Here is a 27,151-nt window from a genome sequence, read left to right on the forward strand (position 1 = left end):
AGAACATGGAAATCCTGTTGAGATAAAGGGCAAAGATTAGTATCATAGGTAGTGGAGACAGAATCTTCAGGGCAGGAAACTGAAAAACACACAGCCATGCAGAGAAGGACCCCAAAAAATCCATGTGAGAGTGCTCTCTGAATCTGTAGATAAGGGCTAGACTGTGTGTGTGTGTGTGTGTGTGTGTGTGTGTGTGTGTGTGTAAAGTGAAATTGCCTGAATATTTTTTGCAGAAAACCAAGCATATACCACTTTTTTTAAATGTATATTTATTCATTGTGAGAGAGAGAGGGAAAGAGAGAGACATAGCAAGCAGAGGAAGGACAGAGAGAGAGAGAGGGAGAGAGAGAATCCCAAGCAGGGTCCACACTGTCAGCACAGAGCCCAGTGTGGGGCTCAATCCCATGAACCGTGGGATCATGACCTAAGCAGATATCAAAAATTGGTGCTTAACTGACTGAGCCACAGACATTCCCAAGCATATACCACTTTTAAGTTAATCAAATGATTAACTGAGCTGTCTACTAGAAAAAGAATCAATTCTCTTCAGAAAAAAATAACAGAATCCAGAATCTTCACAATGTACTACACAAATATCCATTATTAAATCATACAAAGAAACAGAAGAATGTGTTTTAAAAGTCTAGAAAAAAAATCAGTAGAAACTGAACCCAAGATAGCCCAGAAGTTGTACATAGCAAAGATTTTAAAGTAAATTATAAATACGTTCTAAAAGGTAAAGAAAAAAATATGTTCAAGTAATTAAAGGAAAATCTGGTCTTTACAACTGAACACACATTTAGTATCAACATAAAAATAAAAACTATGAAAAAAAACAAATGGAAATTCTATAACGGAAAAGTATGAAAATTTAAATTAAAAAATATATTGGTTGGACTTAGCAACAAATTGAATATGGTAAGGACTCAGTGAATGTGTACACAAATTGATAGAAAATATCTACTCTAAAGAACAGAAAGGAGAATGAAAAGAACAGAACTGTGGGACAAAAATCAAACAATCTAACGTGAAGTTGAGGTTCTTGAAAAAAAAAAGAAATTTGGAGTGAAAAATATTTGTGGAATAACGGCCACATTATTTCAAAATTTGATGAAAAAACACTGACTTATACATCTTAAATCTCAGCAAATCCCAAACAACTAAAATATAAAGAGAACAAACTACATCTGGTAATATCATAGTCAAATTGCTGAAAAAACAATAATAAAGAAATAGTCTTTAAAATAGCCAGAAAACATGACTATGAAGGTAATAGGATATGAAGAGCTACTATTCTAATAAGAAAAAAATGCAGGCCAGAATATAATAGAAAAATCTATTTAAAGTGCAAGCAGGCAGGAGGCAGGAAGGAAAGAAGGAAGGATGGAGAGAGAGAAACATTAAAGAAAAAATAAATTAGACTTCACCAAACAAAACATTCAGCTCCTCAAAAAAAAAAAAATTACAATAAATGAAAAGACAAGCAAGAGAATGGGAGATAATATGATTGGAAAGTTGGAGCATGATCAGAGAATTACAACTTTCACTCCCGTTCCAGACCTCCAGGAAAGGGAGAGGGGCTGGAGGGAATCAATTGCCAATGGCCAATGATTTAATCAGCCATGCCTAGGTAAAGAAGCCTTCATAAAAACCCAAAAGGAGAGGGACTGGAACGCTTCCAGGCTGGTGAACACATGAAGATTTGAGGAGAGTGCAAACTCAAAGAGGGCACGGAAGATCGGCACCATCTGCCCTACTTTACTCTATACATCTCTTCCACCTGGCTGCTCCTGTGTTATATCCTCTTACAATAAACCCGTAATCCAGTAAGGAAAATGTTTCTCTGAGTTCTGTGGGTCATTCTAGCAAACTCAAGGAGGGGGGTTCATCGGAACTGCCAGTCTATAGTAGTTGGTCAGAAGCGTAGGTGATATCTGGGCTTTGGATTGGCCTCTGTGGTGGGGGGAAGGGCAATTTTGTACAACTAAGCTCTTAACCTGTGGGATCTGACTCTAGTTCTAGGGAGATGGTGTCAGAATTGAATTGCCTTTTAGGATCCTAGATGGTGTCCAAGAATTGCTGGTAGTCCGGAAACTCTACACTCACACACTGGAATTGGGTGCAGAACCTTTAATTACTTTATGCCACCTCTGCTATTACTCTATACAGCCATTCTTTTCTGCTGTGTTGTACTAATTGCCTGACAATTATATTTTACCTGGCCTGATAGATTATACATTTCAGATAAGGGTATTTTCTGAAATACCTCTATATCCTAATAGCACATGTATATTTCAGTGCCTTGAATTAACGGTTTCATAAACCAATCATTGGTATTTTACAAACTTTGTCCCAAACTGTAACAATAAACCCTAAGTCTGGAGATTAAAACTCTCTTCAACATTTCTACCTGAGAAAAATAGGTAAAGAATCAGAATGCCACCTTATCCCAATTTTATCTTGTCAAACTGAAAATCTCCAGAGCAGAAGTTTATCAAAATCAAGAGTAAACATTTTTATTAATATAGAGTTCTCCTCCAAAATAATCTGAAGTACGAACCCTCATACATGAAATGTATGCATTTTGTCATCTCTTTCTACCTCTTTCCACATACAATATCAGAAACACCTTCAAGAGCTAATATTTTATGGACTCTGAATTCTGGATTTCACACCACAAAAACATGAGCCCTGCTTCTTTTTCTTCTAAGAAACATATCCTCAATGAACTGGAAAGGCTCTAGCACCTGCTAATCTTGGCATAAGCAATAAAGAAAATGTTCATTTTAAAAATTCAACATTTCTGAAATTATAAACAATTCTTATAACCAACTGTAATATAATATTATTAATAAAATAGGTAATAATATTGTGTTCTTAATATTATATATCATTATGCTAAATAGTACTGATATTTAGGATGTATTTCTTAATAAAAATATAATATGGACATCACAAACCAATGAGAAAATATAGCTTACATGGATTATTATATAACTTATTTTTTGTCCTTACCTTCAGTATTTGTCATTTTATTTTCATGAAAAATCTCAATGGCTTCCTTAGGGGCACCAAATAGAACCAAAGCTTGTGATGTGGCATTGTCTTTGAAAAAGAAAACAAAAATTTCAGTGGGCAGTTAATATAAATTTATTTAAATAAGAACAATAATATGTAAAACTATGCTGTAAAAGTGTTATCCTTGCAAAAGCAACTATAGTTCAAATATTAACCAAAACCCACAGTAGAATATATTTGGATGTTTTCTCTGGTACTTCAACTGGGTTAACTCTCACAAGAAGGTATTCCAAATAGCATCCAGCTATTAAAAGCAAACACTGAGAGACTGTTCAGAGTGACATCACCAAAACAATGGAGTAGGAGACCCAGCCTCCATTGTACAACAAAGTTCAACAGTTAGATGGTTATGAACAAACAAAAATAGTTCTGGGAGAGCTCAGGAATCCATTCAACAAACTTTAGCAACACAGTAGAATAATCCCACAAAGAGGGAAGGAAAACAGCTTCATTTTGACCGCATCATCCCATCCACCAGGCCAACATTGTTTAGCACCAAGAGGAAATGCTCCAGCTTGAAATAGTTCCCCTCACTGGGAAATGGAGGACAGGGTAGGAGACCAGCTCCCCTACCCTTCTGGGGCACTGTACAAGAGATCTACTTTGGTTTCACCCCACTCAGAGACTGGCAAAGCCAAGACATATGGAGAGGGTTTCAAACAAGGAAGAAGGGCAGAAGCTACCAATATCAGTATCAATATACAGAAAAAGTGATCACATTTCCCAGTGGCCTGCTCTGCAGAAGACCCCAGCGGGTTTGCTGGAGAAGGTATCCTAAAATGAAAGAGAGGGTTAAGTGTTTCCCAAACATAAGGTGAGGGAGTTCACCACCACCAGACCTGCCTTACAAGATATTCTGAAAGGAGTTCTGCAAGCTAAAATGAAAAGACTTTAATCAGTAACATGAAAACATTTGAAAAAATAAAATACACATTGGTAAAAATAATTACATAGTCAAATTCAGGATACTCCGATAGTATAGTATAGTGGTATGCTAATTGCTTAACTCAAATATAAAGATTAAAGAAGTATTAAAAATAGCTATAGCAGTAGTAACTTACTAATGGATACACAATATAAAAAGATGTAAATTGTGACATCAGAAACATAAAAAGGAAGCCATAAAAGGGTAGAGTTTTTGTATGTAATTGAAGTTGTTAATCAACTTAAAATATACTACGATAGCAGGGTACCTGGGTGGCTCAGTCAGTTAGGTGTCCAACTCTTGGTTTCAGCTCAGGTCATGATCTCATGGTTTTGCGAGTTTGAGCCCCACATCAGGCTCAGTGCTGACAGGGTGGAGCCTGCTTGGGATTCTGTGTCTCCCTCTCTCTGTCCCTCCCCCACTCTCATAGCTATCTCTGTTTCTCTCTCAAAATAAATAAATAAACTTTAAAATATTAAAATATACATATATATATATACACACACATATATATATGTGTATATATATATATACATATATATATATATGTATACTACTATACTCTAAAATGTTTTATGTAAGCCTTAAGGTAACCACAAAGCAAAAACCTATAGTAGATACACAAGAGAAAAAGAAGGGAATCAGAGTACACACTATGGAAAATTATCAATGCATAAAAGAAAACAGAAAGAGAAGAAGAAATGAATAAAAGAAGTATAAAATAGGCAGCAAACAATCAGTTTAGAAGAATAGATCTAGGAAACTCAGTGACTCCATCAAACATAATAATCTCTGTATGATAAGTGTCCCAGAAAAAGAAAGAAAAGGGGTCAGAAAATTTATTTGAGGAAATAATAGCAGAAAACTTCCCTAATCTGGGAAAGGAAACAGATAATCAGATTCAGGAGGCACAGAGAACTCCTGTCAAGATCAATAAAAGCAGACACACACTAAGACAAAATGTAATTAAACTTGTAAAATACAGTGATACAGAAAAAAAATCTTAAGAGCAGCAAGACAAAAGAAGTCCTTAACCTCTAAGAGCAAACCCCTAAGGCCAGCAGAACTTTAAATACAAATGTTGCAAGCCAGAAGGGAGTGGCAGGATATATTCAACATGCTGAATGGGAAAAATATGCAGCCAAGAATACCCTATCCAGCAAGGCTGTCATTCAGAATACAAGGAGGGATAAAGAGCTTCCCAAACAAAAACTAAAGCAGTTCATGACCACTAAACCAGCCGTGCAAGATATATTAAAGGAGACTCTTTTAGTGGAAAGCAAAGACCAAAAGTATAAAGGAGGAAAGCAAAGGCAGGAATAATGAATATTTCTGTAAAAAAATCGGTCAAGGAACTCACACACACGCACACAAAGGATATAAAATATGACACCACATACCTAAAATGTGGGGAGGAGAGGAAAAAAGAATGGGTTCAAACTGAAAAGACCATCAACTTCATATAGACCGCTATATGCAAAAAAAGGTTATATAAAAACCTAGGAGCATCTGGGTTACTCAGTAGGTTGAGGGTCCAACTCTTGATTTCAGCTTTGGTCATGATCCTGGGGTCACGGGATTAAGGCTTGCATCAGGCTCTATGCTCACAGAATGGAACCTGGTTGGGATTCTCTCTTCCTCTCTCTCTCTCTCTCACTCACTCACTCACTCAAAATTATTAAATAAGCTTAGAAAAAAAGAGTAAAGGTTATTTACAAACCCAATGTAACCACATATCCAAAACCAATAATAAAAAGGCAAAGAATAAAGAGAAAGAAATCCAAATAAATCACTAAAGAAAATCACCAAAACGTGAAAGAGAAAAAGATAAGAAAGAAACAGAGTAAATCTTCAAAAACAAAAAACAAGAGTGACAGAATGGCAATAAATACATATCTATCAATAATGACTTTGAATGTAAATGGAATAAACACTCCAATCAAAAAAAAAAAGGTGAAAAAAATAAGACCCATTTATATTCTGCCTATGAGAGATTCATTTTAGACCTAAAGATATCTGCAGATTGAAAGTTAGATGATGGAGAAACATTTATCATTCAAACGGATGTCAAGACAAAGCTGGAGTAGCAATACTTATTTCACCAAAATAGACCTTTAAACAAAGAGACAAAGAAGACACTATATAATACTAAAGGTGACAATCCAACAAGATATAATAATTGTAAATATCTATGCATGCAATGCAGAAGCACTCAATTACATAAAACAATAACCAATATAAAGGAATTAATAATAATACAATAACACTAGGGCACATTAACACTCTACTTACATCAATGGACAGATCATCTCAACAGAAAATCAGCAAGAAAACAATGACTTTGAATGACACACTGGAACAGATGGGTTTTAACAGATATATTCAGAACATTCCATCCTAAAACTGCAGAATACACATTCTTTTCAAGTGCACATGGAACATTCTCCAGAAAATATCACATATTAGTTCACAAAACCAGCCTCAATAAATTCAAGAAGACTGAAATAATACTATGCATCTTTTCTGACCACAACAGTATGAAACTAAAAGTCACCCACAAGAAAAAATCTGGGAAGACCATAAATACATGGAGGTTAAAAAACATGCTACTGAACAATGAATACGTCAACCAGGAAATAAAAGAAATTAAAAAGTACATGGAAACAAATGAAAATGAAAACACAACAGTCCACAACCATTGAGATGCAGCAAAAGCAGTTCTGAGAGGAAAGTTTATAGCAATACAGGTCTATCCTAAGAAGCAAGTAAAATATATGGTAAACAACCTAATTTTACACCTAAAGGAGCTAGAAAAAGAACAATAAACAAAACTTAAAACCAGCAAATGGCAGGAAATCATGAAGATTAGAGAGGAAATAAGTAATACAGATACTAAGAAAACAATAGAACAAATCAATGAAACCAGAAGCTGATTCCTTACAAAAATTAGTAAAAGTGATAAACTTCTAGCCAGACTTAGCAAAAAGAAAAAAAGACTTAAGTAATAAAATCACAAATTAAGGAGAAATAACAACCAACACTATGAAAATATTAGAAATTATAATAAAATATTATGAAAATATGTATACCAACAAATTGGACAACCTAGAAGAAATAGATAAATTCCTAGAAATATATAAACTACCCAAACTGAGACAGGAAGAAAATAGAAAATTTAAACAAACCCATTACCAGCAAAGAAATTGAATCAGTATCAAAAAAACTACCAACAACAAAAGTCCAGGAACAGACAGCTTCACAGGCAAATTCTACCAAACATTTAAAGAACAGCTAATACCTATTCTTAAACTATTATAAACAATAGAAAAGGAAAGAACACTTCTAAATTCATTCTATGAGGCCAGTTTATCCTGATACCAAGACCAGACAAAGATACCACTAAAAAAGAGAACTACATCATATCCCTGATGAATAAACATGCAAAAATCATCAATAAAATATTAGCAAATGAAATCCAACAATATATTTTTAAACTATTTTTTAAAAATTATTCATCACAATCAAGTGGGATTTATTCCTGCATTGCAAGGGTGGTTCAATATTCTCAAATCAATCGGGGCGCCTGGGTGGCGTAGTCGGTTAAGCGTCCGACTTCAGCCAGGTCACGATCTCGCGGTCCGTGAGTTCGAGCCCCGCGTCAGGCTCTGGGCTGATGGCTCAGAGCCTGGAGCCTGTTTCCGATTCTGTGTCTCCCTCTCTCTCTGCCCCTCCCCCGTTCATGCTCTGTCTCTCTCTGTCCCAAAAATAAATAAACGTTGAAAAAAAAAAATTAAAAAAAAAAATATTCTCAAATCAATCAACCGTGATACATCACATCAATAAGAAAAAGGATAAAAACCACATGATCATTTCAATACATGCAGAAAAAGCATTTGACAAAGTACAGGATCCATTCATGATAAAAGCTCTCAATAAAGTAGATTTAGAGGAAACATACCTCAACATAAATAAAGGCCACATATGAAAAATCCGCAGTGAACATCATCCTCAATGGGGAAAAACTGAGAACTTTTCCCCTAAGGTCAGGAGTAAGACGAAGATGTCCACTATCACCACTTTTATTCAACACAATACTGAAGTCCTAGCCACAGCAATTCAATAAAGTTGCAGGAAAAAATCAAAATGGATGTACAAAATCAATGTACAGATATCTGTTGCATTTCTATACATCAATAATTAAGCAGAAAGAGAATAATTAAGAAAATAATCCCATTTACAATTGCACCAAAAACACAGGTAGTAACTTCTTTGACATCAGCTGTATCAACTTTTTTCTAGATGTTTCTCCCAAGGCAAGGGAAATAAAAGCAAAAACAAACTATTGGGACTACACCAAGACAAAAAGCTTCTGCACAGCAAAGGAAACAATCAACAAAACTAAAAGGCAGCCTAAAGAATGGGAGAAGATATTCGCAAAAGACATTTATGAAAAAGGGTTAGCAACCAAAATATATAAAGATCTAATAAAACTCATCACCTAAAAAAACAAATAATCCAGTCAAAATATGGACAGAAGACATGAATAGACATTTCTCCAAAGAAGGCACAGATGGCTAACAAATACATGAAAAAACAGACTCATCATCAGGGAAATGCAAATAAAAACAATGAGATATCATCTCACACCTGTCAGAACGGCTGAAATCAAAAACACAAGAAACAATGGGTGTTGGTGGGAATATGGAGAAAAACAAACACTGGTGCACTGTTGGTGGGAATGTAGCCACTGTGGAAAACAGTATACAGTCCAGCAACTGCACTATGGGGAATTTACCCAAAGAATACATAAACAGTGAATTTTGAGGGATACATACACCCCAATGTTTATAGCAGCATTAGTCACAATGTCAAGATATGGAAACAGTCCAAGTGTCCATGGATTGATGAATGGATAAAGAAGATGTGACATATATAGGAATACTATTCAGCCACAAAAAATAATGAAATCTTGCATTTGCAATGACATGGATGTGGAGCTAAAAAGTATAATGCTAAGAGAAAGAAGTCAGACAAAGACAAATACCATATAATTTCCCTCATTTGTGGAATTTAAGAAACAAAACAAAGGGAAAAAGTGAGAGAGAGAGAGAGAGAGACAGAAGAAAAACCAAGAAACAGACTCTTAATTATAAAGAACAAACCGGTTACCAGAGAAGATAGGGGGATGGGAAATTGGGTTAAATAGGTGATGGAGATTAAGGAGTACACTTGTCCTGATGATGAGCACCAGTTGATATATGGGATTATCAAGTCACTATATTGTATACCTGAAACTAATATAAAATTGTAAATAAAATGAAAATAATGTTATGCTTAAAAATAATAAAAATAAATCAAACAATATTTAGCACTTTAAAAAAAATAAATGTTGCTGGGAAAACTAGATATTCACATGCAAATGAATAAAACTAGATCCCTATCTTACACCATTCACAAAAATTAACTTGGAATGGATTAAACCCTTAAATGTAACATCTGAAGCCACTAACCTACTAAAAGAAAACATAGGGAAAAAATGCCATGACATATGGATTATTTCAATACAACGCTAATAATCAAAAACAAAACCAACTAAAACTAAAATCAATTAAGATGGATTATATCAAGCTAAAAAGCTTCTGAATAGCAAAAGAAACAATCGACATAATGAAAAGGCAACCTACAGAATGACAGAAAATATTTGCAAAACATCTCTCTGGCAAATCATTAATATCCAAAATATATAAGGAACTCACACAACTCAATAACACAAAAACAAATAATCCAATTTTAAAATGGCAAAGGGCCTGAGTAGACATTTTTCCAAAGAAGACATACAAACGGACAAGGACATGACAAGGTATTCAACATCACTAATCATCAGGAAAATACAAATCAAAACCACCACGAGATATCACCTCATACCTGTTTCAATGGTTATTTTCAAAAAGACAAAAGGTATCAAATGTAAAGATGAGGGAAATCCTCATGCGCTGCTGGTGTAAATATAAATTTTTATAGCTATTTCAGAAAACAATCCCAAGGTTCTTCAAGAAATGAAAAACAAAACTTCCATGTGATGTAGCAATTCCATTTCTGGGTATATATCTAAGGGAAATGAAATTACTGTCTCAAATTTCAGCACCCTCATGTTCACTGCAGCATTATCAACTTGTGTTCATGTACAGATATATGTACAAACACACACACACACACACACATAAACACAATGGGATTTTGTTCCACCATAAAAAAGAAAATCCTGTCATCTGAAACTACATGAATGGACCTAAAGGACATTATGCTGAGTGAAATAAGACAGAGGAAAAAAAAAAATCATATGATCTCACTTATATTTAGTACCTAAAAAGCCAAATTCCTAGAAGCAGAGCATAGAACGGTGTTTGCCAGGGGCTGGAAAGTGGGGAGAATGAGATGTTGAGTCAAAGGGAACAAACTTCCAGTTATAAGAAGAATAAGTTTTGGGGATAAAATATACAGCATGGTGATTTTACATAACTAAGTTGCAATGAGAGATTCTAAATGTTCTTGCCATAACAATAACAAAGGATGTGTTCAATTATCTTACTGCAGTAATAAGCATCTCACAATATATACCTGTATCAAATAATTACATGGTACATGATACACTTATACAATGTTATATGCCAATTCTATCTCAGTACAGCTGGAAATAAAATTAATAAAAGCAAACAGCAAACAGATACATATATGATGGTATAGAAACTACTTTAAGGTACACTATTCAGTGAAGAATAGTAGGATAAAAATTTGTAGGTAAGTTTTGTCATCACTTTTGTTTTCTAAAGAGATGTACAGGTTGATAGGTATTTGTCAATTCATATAAAATGTACATGTCAAGAAACAATTAGACTGGTTAACTTTGGAAAGAGGGAATGTAGAGACAAAGGAGAAATTTTGTATTTTATTTTACAAACTCTGAAATGTTTAAAAATTCTCAAAGGTAAGAGGATATTATTTGACATTTTCTTATAAAGTTAAAATTGTCTACTCTATAATGCAGCAACACCAGTTCTAAACTTTAACCCATGATAAATGAAAGTGTAGGTCCACAAAAAGATTATCCAAGATTATTTGTGATGATAGTTTTACTCCTAAGAGCAGAAATTGGAAACAACCTAAGTGTCCATCACTAGAAAATTACATTTCAAAAAATACAGTGTAGTCATGCAGCAGTATAATGCTAGGTAGGAAAAAAAAAAAAGATGAACTAATACACAAAATAACATCAGTGAACTCAAAAGTACATTGAACAAAAATAATCAAAGACAACAAAATGGGTATTTTATATTTCCATTATTATGAGACTCAAACAAAAAAAAAAAAAAACAAAGCTAAACTATTGTGATATCAAAATAGTGGTTGCCTATGGTTGGTGAGAAACTTTTTTTTTTTTTTTACCCAGAAAAGGTCAGTGGTTCTACATTTGTCATGTATACACTTATCAAAATACATTAAATTATAAATTGAAGCTTGAGCATTTCACTATATGTAAATTATGAAATAGAAAATACAATGTTTACTCTAGTGGCATTAAAATATTTTGATAGAGGGGGACGCCTGGGTGGCTCAGTCGGTTGAACGTCCGACTTAGGCTCAGGTCATGATCTCGCAGTCTGTGGGTTCAAGCGTTGGACTCTGTGCTCACAACTCAGAGCCTGAAGCCTGCTTGGGATTCTATGTCTCCCTCTCTCTCTCTGCCCCTCCCCCACTCATGCTCTGTCCCTCTCTCTCTCTCTCTCTCTGTCAAAAATAAATATTTAAAAAAAAATTTTTTTTTAATATTTTGATAGAGGAACACCTGGGTGGCTCAGTTGGTTAAGTGTCCGACTTTGGCTCAGGTCATGATCTCACGGTTCGTGAGTTCAAGCCCCATGTCAGGCTCTGTGCTGACAGCTCAGAGCCTGGAGGCTGTGTCAGATTCTGTGTCTCCCTCTCTCTCTGCCCCTCCCCTGCTCACGCTCTGTCTCTCTCTGTCTCAAAAATAAATAAACATTAAAAAAAAAATTAAAAAAAAAATTTTTGATAGATTGGGGTGCCCAGGTGGCTGAGTCGTTTAAGCATCTGACTTCAGCTCAGGTCATGATCGGCTCAGGTTCATGGGTTCGAGCCCCATGCCGAGTTCTGTGCTGACAGTTCATAGCCTGGAGCCTGAAGCCTTCTTTGGATTCTGTGTCTCCCTCTCTGCCCCTTCCCCACTCACTCTCTGCTGTGTGTATGTGTTTCTCTCTCTTTCTCAAAAATAAATATTTAAAAAACTTAAAAAAATATTTTGATATATTTTACAGATATAAATAAATATAAGATTTAAATACTTGGAGAATATCTTATGCTAATATTTAATAACCATTACAAAGATATTTATATCCTAAAACCCCATTACAGAATAAAATGAGATAAAAAAGTAAATTCATAATAAAAATATGCAAAACAAAAGAAATGAAGGTTGTAAAAGTAAAAATATGATAGAAGATACTGCCAGTCAAATAACTATAATAATATATATGAATGATATAAATTTATCCAAAAAGAGTAACCAAATAAAAATTATGCATAACTGTAAATAAAATATATACTTTTTTGTTTTTTTACTGAGAAAGTTTTTGTGATAAAATTATAAAGGAATATTTCTGCACAGTACCGCATAAGATGACTTTAAGACAAAAATTATTACTAGAGATAAAGGACACTTCATAATGGGAAGAGGGTCAATCCTGTAAGAAGCTGTAATAATTATAAACATATACAATCTTAAAAGAGCTTCAAATTGAAGTAAAAGCTGACATAACTGAAGGGGAAAAAAGGACAATTCAACAACATTAGTGGAAGTGTTTAACTGCCCAATGTAAATAATGGATGGGGGTGCCTGGGTGGCTCAGTCTGTTGAGCGATTGACTCATGGGATTGAACCCCATGTCAGCCTCACTCTGAGAATGCAGCCTGCTTAGGATTCTCTCTCTTTCTCTCTGTCTCTCTCTGTCTCTCTCCCCCACTGCTCCTCTCCCCTGCTCATGCTCTCTCTCTCTAAAAAAAATAAATAATAAATAAACAATAAATAATAAATAATAATGGATGAAACATCTAGAAAGAAGAAAGACAAGTAAACAGTAGTTTTGAAAACACCATAAACCACTTAGACCTAAGAACAACTAATAGAATATTCTATCAAGAGTAGAAAACACATTTTTCTCAAGTACACACTGAACATTCTCCATAATAGACCACATATTATGCCCTAAATAGGATTCAATACACTTAAATAAGTGTTGAAATCACACAAAGTATCTTCTTTGACTACAATGCTAAAAACAGAAATCAGTGACCAAAGGAAATTTGGGAAATGTTCAAATACGTGAACTTTAAACACAATCCTAAATAAATAATAGATCAAGAAAAGAATCACAAGGGAAACCAGAAAATACTTTGAGATGAATAAAAACAAAAAGACAACACAACTAAACATATATGAAGTTTAGTGATATCAATGATCAGAGAGAACTAGGTAGCTGTGTATGCTTACATGAAGAAAATTAGAACTTGAATCAATAGCCTTATATCTTATCTAGGAAGACGCAACTAAATCCAAGGAGAAGGGGAAAAAATTAGGAGATAAATCCCCACAAAATATGAGCAAACTAAATACAATAGTATATAAAAAGGATTATACACCACATTCAAGAGAGATTTGTCCCAGAAATGTTTCAATATATGAAAATCAATGAATGTAATATACCATATTAACAGAATAAAGGGAAGAAACCATACAAGCATTTCAATAGATGGAGAAAAAATATTTGACAACATTTAATCCCATTTATGGTAAAAACACAGAAACAAAATAGGAATAGAGAGAAACTTCTTCAACAGAATAAAGAATGTTTGTGAAAAATTCCCTAGGGTCAGAAAAAAGACAAGCATATCCACACTCTGCCATTTCCACTCAATATTGTTCCAGAGATTCTAGCCATAGCAATTGGGGCAGGGAGAAAGAAAGGAAGGAAGGAAGGAAGGAAGGAAGGAAGGAAGGAAGGAAGGAAGGAAGGAAGGAAGGAAGGAAGGAAGGAAAGAAGGAAAGAAAGAAAGAAAGAAAGAAAGAAAGAAAGAAAGAAGGAAGGAAGGAAGGAAGGAAGGAAGGAAGGAAGGAAGGAAGGAAGGAAGGAAGGAAGGAAAGGAAAGGAAAGAAAGAAAGAAAGAAAGAAAGAAAGAAAGAAAGAAAGGGCATCAAAAAGAATAAAATATTAAAATACTTGGGAATAAAACTAACAGAAATGCAAGACTTCTTCAACTAAAATCTACAAAACATTGTTGAAAAAAACAATTAACACCTAAGTAAATACAAAGATATCCTGTATTAGTATTCTGGAAGACATGATCTGATTAAGATGCCAAAACCCTTAAAATTGATCCACAGATTCAATGCAATTCTTATCAAATTCCAATGGCCTTTTTTCCCCCCAGAAAATATCAAACTGATCCTAAGAATTCAGATGGAAATGCAAGGGACTCAGATTACCCAAAATAATTTCGAAAAAGAAGAACAGTGTTGGAGAAATCACACTTGTAGTTTTAAAAATTACTACAAAGTGGTACTGGCCTAAGAATGGACAGGTACATCAGTGGAGTAGAACTGAAATTCCTGAAATAAACCCATATTTATGGTCTGTTGATTTTTACAAAGGTGCCAAGACTATTCTATGAAAAAAAAGTCTTTTTTTTTCAACAGATGGTACTAGGGCAACTGGAGATACAAACATAAAAGAATAAATTTTGACTCCAAATCATATATGTGTGTGTATATATATATTAACTCAAAAATCATCACAGACTTAAATGCAAAAACTAATACTATAAAACTCTTGGAAGAAAACAGAGGTGTAAATATTTGTGACCCTGGATTAGGCAATAGTTTCTTTGATGTGACATCAAAGGAACAAGCAATTTTAAACATCATTTAAATATTACACCAATCAGATTCATACAGTAATTTTTTTTTTTTTTTTGCTTCAAAAGACATTGTCAAGAATATGCAAATACAACCCCTGCCATGGGCGAAAACATTTGCAAATCATATATCTGATAAAGATCCAGTTTCTGAAATATATAAAGAATTCTTACAACTCAAAGATAAAAAGACAACCCAATTTAAAAACGGCAAAAGATTTAAACAGACATTACTCCAAAGATAAACAAATGGCCAGTAAGCACATTTAAAGATCATCCCATGATCAGTCATCAGAGAAATGCAAATCAAAACCACAATGAGGGTACCTGGGTGGCTCAGTCCCTTAAGTCTCTAATTTAGGCTCAGGTCATGATCTCAGGGTTTCTGGATTTGAGTCCAGCTCTGTGCTGACAGCTCAGAGCCTGGAGCCTGCTTCGGATTCTGTGTCTCCCTCTCTCTCTCTGTCCCTCCCCTACTCATGACCTGTCTGTTAAAAATGAATTAACCATAAAAAAAAAGTAAAAAAACTCACGAGATGTCAATTCACACCCGCTAAAGATGGCTATAACAGTTAAAAAGCAAACAAACAAAAACCCAAAAAGGAAAAGCAGAATATAACAAGCCCTGACAAGGGTATGGAAAAACTGGAATCCTCATATACTGTTATTTGGAATGCAAAATTTGCAGCTGCTATGGAAAAAAAAAATTATCAATTACTCAGAAAGTTAAACATCAAGTTACCAAATGACCCAGCAATTCCAGACTTAAGTGTATACTCAGCAGAAATAAAAACATACGTCCCCATAAAAACTTGCATTCAAATATTCATAAGAACATTATTCCTAATAGCCCCAAAGTGGAAACAATACAAATACCCATCTACTGATGAATGTATAAACAATACGTGGAATATTCATACAATTATTAACGGTCTGGGGTGTGAGGGCACTTCTGTCACCTTTGAAATCTTGAGAGAAATAACTGAAGAAAAAGGGCCTCAGGGCTTATGCTGAGCGACTGCACCGAGTGAGCCCCACACGGCCGTCAGGCGGCGCCTCACCGTTCGGGAACAGTCTATAGGTACCCGGAGGGGAACGCGAACGCTGGGGGCTGCAGTAGATCAAAGACAGAGCGCAGGTGCTGCTGCGAGGTCCGCCCACAATTTGTCCAGGAAATTGTCCAGGGCTGGGACGCCTCCGTGCAGGCCTTTGCGCTTGCGCGTCTCCGCCACGACCTGGCTGGGGCGGCTCCTGTGGTCCAAGGGCTCCGAGGGCAGGATCTGCCAGTGGCCAAACAAGCAGTGGGGGAAGGTCTGGTCGCCCTGCGGGACCTCAGGTCGGCGCTGAGGCCAAAGGACTCCTTGAGGAGCCGTGGGCCTTCAGGATAAACAGGGATTTGCCGGCCACCTGGGACTCGACGCGGCCCTCCTTCCTACGGAGGACATTGTAGATGGCGCCAACCACTTCTTCCGGCCCCTGGAGCTCCCTCCACAGGGTGGGCGGGCTCCCTGAGCTGGGGCTGGTACTGAGCAGTCCGCGGTTAAAGGCGGTGCCACGTGGTGGGGTGGGGGCGGGGGTCTGAATGGCTTCCCGCGCGACGTCACGTCGCAGACTTCAAGGCTCAGGCCTCGCAGTCTCCTGGCCCCGCGGCCTGGCTGGAAACCGGCCACCAAGCTGTCCTTGATTTTGTTGAGGTACCGTACAGTCCTGGTGTTGTCGTTGAAGGTATTGAGTCCGGGGCCAGCGGGCTCAAAGTGATAGGAGAAGATAGGATTCAGTAGGCAGAGGGGAAACGATTAGAACCTGAGGTCCCGGGCAAACCCCCTCCGGCGTAAGATTCCTCTTAAGAATGTGACAGACGCCACCTCCTCCCCTTCGGGTTTCCCTCAGGAATTTGACCAAAAAACCTAACTAGAAATAAGTAGTAGACCACAAAAGGTACGGCCCACAATGACATGGCCATGGGCCACCCCTCACGCAATGGAACTGAGCCGATCAGGAAGGGACCACCCAGCACCTAGAGAGCTAGGGAGCCTAGGGTAGGACCCGGGAGGGAGCGAGCGAGCGGGACGGCAAGGGAAGGCTGCCCAGAACCTTACAAAACAAGGACCCTTGCTTGTAGTCCCTGGCATTCACTTACAAATGTACCCCTTTGTAAAGAGAGCTAGCTTCACACTATTCTTCGCCTCTGATCTTATACTCGAGTAAACTTTTGCGTGCTTCTTCTTTTGTGTCCACCTCTTCATCCTTCGAAGCTGGGAGAAAACGAACTCCGGGTATTGAGGTAAAAAATCCTGCAACGAGAGCACCGGATCTTTTGGGTCTAGGCCAGGTCCCACAGGTACTCTTCGGCCAGACAGCGGCCTGCCGCTTCAGTTCCCGGCAGGCCCACATCTAGCGATGGCCGATGTCCTCTGCCAGGTGGTCTGCGAGGGGCTGCACCTTCATGGACTGCATTTTGTGCTTGTTTGGGGATTTGAACAGGCAGAGCCCTTTCGACTCCCCGTCGGATTTCTTGAGAGGGATGCAGGTGCGGTCCTCTTCCAGGTTCTTCAGGCAGGTCTCCAGGTGCAGCTCATTGGCCCCTGCGATGATGGGCACCCAGGATGCACTGCTTAATGATGCACTACTCCACGGGGTCTGACTTGGCCAGCTGCTTCAGCCCCTTTACCAGCTTGGGTAGGTCGGCATGGTTCTTGGCCTCCACTGCAAACGTGATGACAGTCCTTAACGCTGAACTTCATCACCTGCATGTTGTGGGTGTGCTCCCAGATGCTGATGGTACCCGTCTTCGCCAGGAATTAGTTCACACCAGACCCCTGATATTCCCACCAAGGCACGTAGGCTTGTGGTTGCCAGGGCGGGGCTGAGGGGGAATGGGGAGTGGCTGCTAATGATATAGGACTTCTTTGGGAGGTTATGAAAATATTATAGAATTAAGTAATAATGATGGTTATACAATCTTGTGATTATACTAAAAACACTGAACTGTACACTTTGAAGAGGTGAATTTTCTGGTATGTGAATACAAAAAAAATCTTTAAAGTTAAACAATATTACCCAGAACAGCACTTAGTAAACTGCATGCTGAGTAAATCTCTCCTTCAAATGAATTGGATTTCATAATCAAATCCTTTTTATCGTATCTATGATATCTCAAGAGAAATGTGTAACTTTAAATAGTTATATTAGAAAAGAAAAAGGGTCTAAAAACTAGTGATCTAAGTATCCAAATTAAGAATATGTGGAAAAACAAAGTAGAAGGAAAATAAGGGGTAATAATTAATAAAATAGAAAATAGACCACCGCCAATGAAAAAAAAAAAACCTAGAGATAATTTAAAAGATCAGAAATTACCACTTTGAAAAGTTTAGCACAAATGGACACATCTGGCAAAATTGATCAAGACAAACCAGAAGAAAGAGAAGAAACAAATGCAATATTATGAATATAAATGAGAATTGCATGTAGAAAGATATAAAAGTAAAAAAATATTAGCTATGTGGTCTCAGTATACTTAAAATTTAACCAAATGAACAAAATTTTAAAAGAAATGTAACTTGCCAATAGTGAATTAAGAATAAACAGAAAGTCTAAATAATCCTATTGCCAATAAATAATTTATATCAATAGTGTCTCTCTGAAAATTAACACATAAGTTTAGCTAAACATTCAAGAAAAATTAATTAAAATATTTTATTTTTCAGAGAACAGAAAATGAAGAAACATTCCCCCAATTCAATTGTGAAGTTACAAATACCTTGCTAACAAAATTAGATTAAAATAAGGTAAGTAAAAAATTCCATCATGTTTAATGATGAAACATTAAAAGTCTCATTTTAAAAATCAGGAACAAGAAGATAAATTGTGCATATTTTTATTGCTTCATTTAACAGGGTTCTAAAGGATCTAGTCTAAGCAATAGGGGAGGGAAAGTGGTAAAATTATAATGGGAGGAAAGTAAAAACCAAACCTCATTTTCAGATGATCAAACTGATATTAGTGAATTAATAAAATAAAGTAATATAAGATGAAATGTAGTAAGACTATATATGTATTGTATTAGCATGTTGACATATAATAATATAAAGCTAAATGTGATTTGAGAGAGGTGAGAGGACTCAGGGTTCTATTTCTTAATGTGGGTTATGATTGCACAGATATTCTATCAGTATTCTTCATACTTTAATATATATTTTTACATGTATGAAATATCTACCATTTCAACAAATAAGACACTAATCTGTTAAAAAATAGTACAGCCTCTGCCTGTTACATTGAAAAAATACATTATGAAATATAATAAACAGAAAAACTAATGCAGTATCATAATTCAAATATATGATACTGCTGTGAAATTCAGTTTTATATTTAGTGAAAATATTACCTAACAGGCAAAACATTACAGGTAGTAAGTCTGTAGAAAGGTATTGTTAAATGTAATAGAAATTATTCCAGAGCTAACCATTTGTAAGCATGAGTCACCTGAAAATACTGTTGGTCAGCATGTTTTAAGATATGGCTGTGACTCTATAGACCAATTTGGAAGAGCTTAATAATTTATTTTATTATTTATATCAGCTAAGAGAAAAGAATAATCATCCAATTCTGTATGTTTATTTATAATACAATAAGAATTTTTATGTGGCAACAATAGTTTCACGATGATTGACGCAACATAAGGAAAGAATTTGTTTTTGATGTTAAGAAAAGTACCATGTTGAATATCATCTGGTAGAAGTTAATAAATAAGACCTCACACTGTGTTCTTGTGATGTTAATGACAGAGTTAATGACAAACATTTTCAAAGGTTGGTACATAATTAGGTTCAGTACATCATCCAGCAAAGATTGCTTTGGGCTTAAAAGTTTGAAATTTGCCAAGACATAGTAATAAACACTGCAAGTCTGATAAATTTCCATAGTTTGAACATGGACATCTCAATGCTTTGCTTGATGAGCTGAATGTTCTCTGTAGTGGTTGGTTGGTTTACACAGAGGATGGGAAGCTTGATGATGGTATGATGCCAAAGAGATAGAAATTAATTTTAACTGATAATCAATATTTATGCCAACATTCCAAATATTGGTTCTAATGTGATTTAAATACAAATATTGTAAACTTACCCAAAGCAAATACCAAGCAAATACCAAAAGACAATTTATTAACCATATTATTTTCCAAAGAGTTAGCCAGCCAGACATATTCCATTCCATATGCACATACAGAACTAATCTATATCATAAAACACTCATATTCCATTAAATAATGTGGAATGTGATTATATTCATGTATATCTCTCCATCACATAGACTAAATACAAATGGTCTGCCTTTTTAAATATGATTAACTTTCTCCTGATGTACCACACAAAGGAGTTTTTGCTTGCAAACCAGCATAGACTGGTTAGTTTCTGCTGCAATACAAAACAAATAGACCTTGTGAGGTCATTCAAAGGGAAACCATCAGCTTAGCCCTCAAAAGTGTTGGAACAAACTACTAGTTTTTAATTAACATTGTAATCAATCCAAAAAGTTTGAAAAGTTATTTTCAAGTATTTAAACAAGAGATATGTGCAAGTATGATTTGAGTATCTTCTTTCCAAATTTTGTCCTTGGGAAAGTTGTTTTAAGTGAATAACCTGGTTCATATTGCTAATCTGAAATTGAAATCAGTTTCCAGAAATCAAAAATTTTTGCTTAAACTTCACTATATAAACTCTATGACAATGAAATTGCATGTTTTTTTTTTTCAATTAATATTGGTAGCGTGAATAAAGAGCTAAAAACCAAGGTTATTGAAATATTGTGAAAGTGAATATAGTAACCAGTACTAAAATCCTACCCAAGATTGGTAATCCTCCATGAAATCTATTGTGCAATATTCTCAACCATGTTTGGAATTACTATATGATTGCTTTCTTTTGTAATCCCTAATAAGATTGTGGCAGCTGGATTGCAATAGTAGTCCCAATAAGTTTTCCTTCTAGTGTTTTCACCTTCCTTTCCACTGTAACTTTGGAGCATCCATCATCAAAAGAATGACTTTAACCGCTTGTCCCTTGACTCTGGGCTGGTCCTATGACTTGCTTTGGCCAATAAAATACATCAAATGATAACTGCCAGTTCTGAGCCTTGGCCTGAAAAGGCCTTGTGAGCTTCTATTCCTCCTCTCAAGCCTTGAGATCAAAGCTGCCGGATGAATATGAGAGACAACATAGTACAGCCAAGGCTATAGGCCTATGAAAGATCAAACCCCAAATAAATGACATCAATGCTTAGTTGACCTATGGCTTAGTGCAGATGTATGAGTGACCCATCCTGAGCCCACCTGAAATTAATAGAACCACTCAGCACACTTATGCATAAGTGAACTAAAATGAATATTTATGATGTATGCACCTGCATTTTTTGGTTGGTTTTTATGTAGCATTAGTGCAACAATGGATAACTTGACTGTCAATGGACTACAAAGTATTCAAGGCAAAATTCTATACCAAGGATTGGCAAACTTATTCTGTAAAGGACCAGATAGTAAAAATTTTAGGTTTTGTAGGCCACATGCATTCTCTGTTGCATATTCCTCTTTGTTCTTTTTTCTTTTCTTTTTAACAACACTTTACAAATATAAAACCATTTTTAGCATTTGGGCTGTAGAAAAGGGCTGCTGTCCAGATTTGGCCCATCAGCTGTAATGTGCTGACCTCTGTCCTATATGATGCAAAGACATATTACTAACACAATGCAGAATAAAAGATGTTGGGGCTCAGAATGCAAAGTAATATAATAAAAGCTAATACAATTTTAAAAATAGAAGTACCAAGTATTTTTCATTTTTAATTTTGTGTTTGTCTTCAATGGGTGCTGGTAAAAATTTTAATAACCAGCTGTTATTAACCAGCCAATTTCAAGCAATCAAAGGAGTAGTGCTGAGATATATGCAATTGGTTCACATGAGCCAGTAAGAGCTGGCTCTGTTGTACTACCTATATGTTGTATTGCCTATACTTTTGTTCAATAGTAAATATAAAAGAAATCGATTATAATCCAGATAGTGGGTTTTCCTTAAACTGATTTACTCCTTTCATTCACCTCACCTTCCTGATCCCAGTAAGGTTTGATTGTGTGACTCTTTGTCCTGGAGAAGACTACTATCTTTGCAGCTGCCTTCTATGATTGACTTAATTGCATTTACCTATGACCTAGTTTCAAAGAAAATCATTTAATGATAAACTTACTTTTCTTGGCTTGATCACCTCCAATGAAAGAACAGGAAATTGTCTTGTTTTCAGGCATGGTTATTTACAGTATTTTGAAACCTAATTAGAAAGAAAAATCTTTACATATCATGAATCAAAAGTAGCATATATTTAATTTCACTAAAAGTTGTCAATTTAAGAACTAATACTGTCAGAATAGGTTTCTAATACTTGATATAGATATATAAAAATCAATACTAAATTATGTTAAAAATGTAAGGAAATGCAACAATATGCTCTTCTTCCTTTGAGAACTATTATGATCCTATTTGGGAACACCAAAGATAAAAATCCTCATTAAAAAGGGATCTTTGATCCTCTGCTTTGCAGATAGCTTTGAAACAGACAACGGCCTGCCGACTAGATTTTTTTTAGCATTTTCACTGTAACTGTGGACTCTAAAGCCCTGTGGAGATTCTGGAACCTATGATGCTTCATTTCCTATGATAAAGTTAAACTTTACTATCATCTCTCCTTTCCATCCATTCCTTTTTTAAACATTTTGTTATGGATAAAATCAAATACATACAAAGGTAAAGAGAAAGTTTAATGGATCTGTATGTGTCCTTCAACCAATTTCAACTAGTAGCCCATGTGAATTTTATATACCTACCTACCAACCTGTCTAACCTACCTACCCTTGGTCATACTTAAGCAAATCTCAAGTATAGTATTGTATTTGTAAATATTTCAAGAATTTTTTAAATATAGCAATAATACCAATAATATAATTAAGACAGCTAACAATATGGTCTTAATATCACTAAACATATAGCCAGTATTTACATTTCTTTCATTGTCTTGTTTTTTCTCCTGTTTTTAAAGTTTTTGGAGTAATAACACAAGCATAACATTAAACTGAAATGTCTTTTAATTCTCTTCATAAGTTCTCCTTTTAATTCTCTTTATGATGTTTCTTTCCTCTATAATTTATCAATATGGAAATCAAATATTTTGTCCTATAGAGTTTTCATATTACTGACAACATCCCTGTTCTATACTAAGTTACTCAACTGTAATTCCTATGTCAGTATTTATTAGAAATTTAAATTACTGAATGAAAAGACAATAATTCTGTAACATAGAACTAATCACTACCTCTTTTAATTTGTAGACCTAAAACATCATTGAGTTTAGAGATGAGAAATCAACTAGTTCAATTTTTTTTTTTTTTTTTTTTTTTTTACTAATAAGGAAATTGGCAAATTGGTACTAAAATAGGTAAATTCATTCAATGTAAAAAGACAGCTTAGGAAAGAGTGCTCTGAAAGAAAACCCTGAATTCCAAGTCTTGTGCCCCTTTGAATAAGCCAATCTACTGCATCAAGACCAACTTATTAATGGAAAGGAAGCTATAGAAAATTACATAATTAAATTTTACTTTATATCAAGATTATTTTTTTAATTCAATGAAGATTGTAGTTAAAATATAGAATCCTATTTTTCTCTTCTACACAAAAGTACTGGAAAAATATAAGAAAATTAATTATTCCAGTAATGAGTTCCTGGGTAACTTGGAAAAATGCTCTTACAAATTACTACTAACAGAAATATGGTTAAAATGTATTTTTTTAATGTTTATTTATTTTTGAGAGAGAGCACGAGCAGGAGAGGCAGAAAGAGAGGGAGACACAGAATCCGAAGTAGTCTCCAGGCTCTGAGCTGTCAGCACAGAGCTGGACACAGGGCTTGAACCCACAGGCTGCGAGATCATGACCTGAGCTGAAGTAGGCCACTTAACTAACTGAGCCACCCGGGTGCCCCATGTATTTTTTAAATCTTCATTGAAGTATCTGAAAACTAGCAAGGTAATAATAAATACCTGGGCCAAATTCCGGTAGAAGACAGAAACCCACAGAGGCAAGACCAACATGTAAGGTTGCTTTTCCCAAGGGCAATATCTAATGTCGGAGAGGCAGCTGGACAGCTGGGCAGTACTTGTAACAGCCACACAAAACTTTGGAAACAAAAGATAGAATCCAAATTCTACCAAGTTAGGTGGAAAACCACCCATTCCTACTACTGGAAACTACTGGAAAACTAACCCATTCCTAGGATTGAGACCCCAGAAGTCTGTATCTTAAGGAACAGAATGAAATCGAACTAAAGGCAATGCAAAGACTGCCCATAAACTGAAGTCCAACCACACATCATCTGGGTAACCCAGAATATCACAGAAGTAAAGTGAATTAAGGTGATTCTTGCCCAGCACAAGGTGAAAGGTAACCCCACACACAAAGAGACTGAATGATAGAAATCACCAGAAAAGGAAAGATAACAGAAACTAACCCAAAGCTACTCAAGATAGTAAGGTTACCAGATATAAACCACCTAACTATGCTTAACATGTTTATTTTTATTTTATTTTTAATATGAAATTTATTGTCAAATTGGTTTCCATACAACACCCAGTGCTCATCCCAACAGGTGCCCTCCTTAATACCCATCACCCACCCTCCCCCCGTCCTACCCCCCATCAACCCTCAGTTTGTTCTCAGTTTTTAAAAGTCTCTTATGTTTTGGCTCCTTCCCTCTCTAACCTTTTTTTTTTTCTTTTCCTTCCCCTCCCCCTTGGTCTTCTGTTAAGTTTCTCAGGATCCACATAAGAGTGAAAACAAATAATATCTGTCTTTCTCTGTAGGACTTATTTCACTTAGCATAACACTCTCCAGTTCCATCCACGTTGCTATAAAAAGCCATATTTCATTCTTTCTCATTGCCACATAGTACTCCATTGTGTATATAAACCACAATTTCTTTATCCATTCATCAGTTGATGGACATTAAGGCTCTTTCCATAGTTTGGCTATTGTTGAAAGTGCTGCTATAAACATTGGGGTACAAGTGCCCCTGTGCATCAGCACTCCTGTATCCCTGGGGTAAATTCCTAGCAGTGCTATTGCTGGGTCATAGGGTAGGTCTATTGTTAATTTTTTGAGGAAATTTTTCCAGAGCGGCTGCACCAGTTTGCATTCCCACCAACAGTGCAAGAGGGTTCCCGTTTTTCCACATCCTCTCCAGCATCTATAGTCTCCTGATTTGTTCATTTTAGCCACTCTGATTGGCATGAGATGGTATTTGAGTGTGGTTTTGATTTGTATTTCCCTGATGAGGAGCGACATTGACCATCTGTTCATGTGCCTCTTGGCCATCTGGATGTCTTCTTTAGAGAAGTGTCTAATCATGTTTTCTGCCCATTTCTTCACTGGATTATTTATTTTTCGGGTGTGGAGTTTGGTGAGTTCTTTAAAGATTTTGGATACTAGTCCTTTGTCTAATATGACATTAGCAAATATCTTTTCCCGTTCCGTTGGTTGCCTTTTAGTTTTGTTGATTGTTTCCTTTGCAGTGCAGAAGCTTTTTATCTTCATGACATCCCAATAGTTCATTTTTGCTTTTAATTCCCTTGCCTTTGGGGATGTGTCAAGTAAGAAATTGATGCAGCTGAGGTCAGAGAGGTTTTTTTCCTGCTTTCTCCTCTAGGGTTTTGATGGTTTCCTGTCTCACATTCAGGTCCTTTATCCATTTTAAGATTATTTTTTTGTGAATGGTGTAAGAACATGGTCTAGTTTCATTCTTCTGCATGTTGCTGTCCAGTTCTCCCAGCACCATTTGTTAAAGAGACTGTCTTTTTTCCATTGGATATTCTTTCCTGCTGTGTCAAAGATTAGCTGGCCATACCTTTGTGAGTCTAGTTCTGGGATTTCTATTCTATTCCATTGGTCTATGTGTCTGTTTTTGTGCCAATACCATGCTGACTTGATGATTACAGCTTTGTAGTAGAGGCTAAAGTTTGGGATTGTGATGCCTCCTGCTTTGATCTTCTTCTGCAGTATTACTTTGGCTATTCTGGGTCTTTTGTGGTTCCATACAAATTTTAGGATTGCTTGTTCTAGCTTCAAGAAGAATGCTGGTGCAATTTTGATTGGGATTGCATTGAATGTGTAGATTGCTTTGGGTAGTATTGACATTTTGACAATATTTATTCTTCCAATCCATGAGCACAGAATATTTTTCCATTTCTTTATATCTTCTTCAATTTCCTTCATCAGCTTTCTATAGTTTTCAGCATACAGATCTTTTACATCTTTGGTTAGATTTATTCCTAGGTATTTTATGCTTCTTGGTACAATTGTGAATGGGATCAGTTTCTTTATTTGTCTTTCTGTTGCTTCATTGTTAGTGTATAAGAATGCAACTGATTTCTGTACATTGATTTTGTATCCTGCGACTCTGCTGAATTCATGTATCAGTTCTAGCAGACTTTTTGTGGAGTCTATCAGATTTGCCATGTCTAATATCATGTCATCTGCAAAAGCGAAAGCTTGACTTCATCTTTGCCAATTTGGATGCCTTTGATTTCCTTGTGTTGTCTGATTGCTGATGCTAGAACTTCCACCACTATGTTAAACAACAGTGGTGAGTGTGGACATCCCTGTCATGTTCCTGATCTCAGGGAGAAAGCTCTCAGTTTTTCCCCATTGAGGATGATATTAGCTGTGGGCTTTTCATAAATGGCTTTTATGATGTTTAAGTATGTTCCTTCTATCCTGACTTTCTCAAGGGTTTTTATTAAGAAAGGATGCTGAATTTTGTCAAATGCTTTTTCTGCATCGATTGACAGGATCATATGGTTCTTACCTTTTCTTTACTAATGTGATATATCACGTTGATCGATTTGCGAATGCTGAACCAGCCCTGCAGCCCAGGAATGAATCCCACTTGATCATGGCGAATAATTCTTTTTATATGTTGTTGAATTCGATTTGAGTATCTTATTGAGAATTTTTGCATCCATATTCATCAGAGATATTGGCCTGTAGTTCTCTTTTTTTGCTGGGTCTCTGTCTGGTTTAGAAATCAAAGTAATGCTGGCTTCATAGAATAAGTCTGGAAGTTTTCCTTC

The 27,151-nt window shown here is 35.8% G+C and overlaps 1 protein-coding gene across 3 annotated transcripts in view; it reads right to left on the reverse strand.

The window, feature by feature from the left end:
* Positions 1-27,151, reverse strand: part of CCDC178 (coiled-coil domain containing 178) — a 436,166-nt gene that overhangs the window by 385,426 nt on the left and 23,589 nt on the right. For all 3 annotated transcript variants that reach the window (XM_086682702.1, XM_086682703.1, XM_086682701.1), the window contains 2 exons: positions 22,225-22,305; positions 3,016-3,105 (listed from right to left, as the gene is read on the reverse strand). In XM_086682702.1, the coding sequence (XP_086538828.1) occupies positions 3,016-3,105; positions 22,225-22,282 (148 nt within the window). In that variant the 5' untranslated portion in view covers positions 22,283-22,305. The remainder of the gene's footprint in view (positions 1-3,015; positions 3,106-22,224; positions 22,306-27,151) is intronic.

The sequence above is a fragment of the Puma concolor genome, chromosome D3 (genome assembly GCF_028749965.1).
Source record: "Puma concolor isolate L17-30 chromosome D3, mPumCon1.1.hap2, whole genome shotgun sequence".
NCBI lineage: Eukaryota > Metazoa > Chordata > Mammalia > Carnivora > Felidae > Puma > Puma concolor.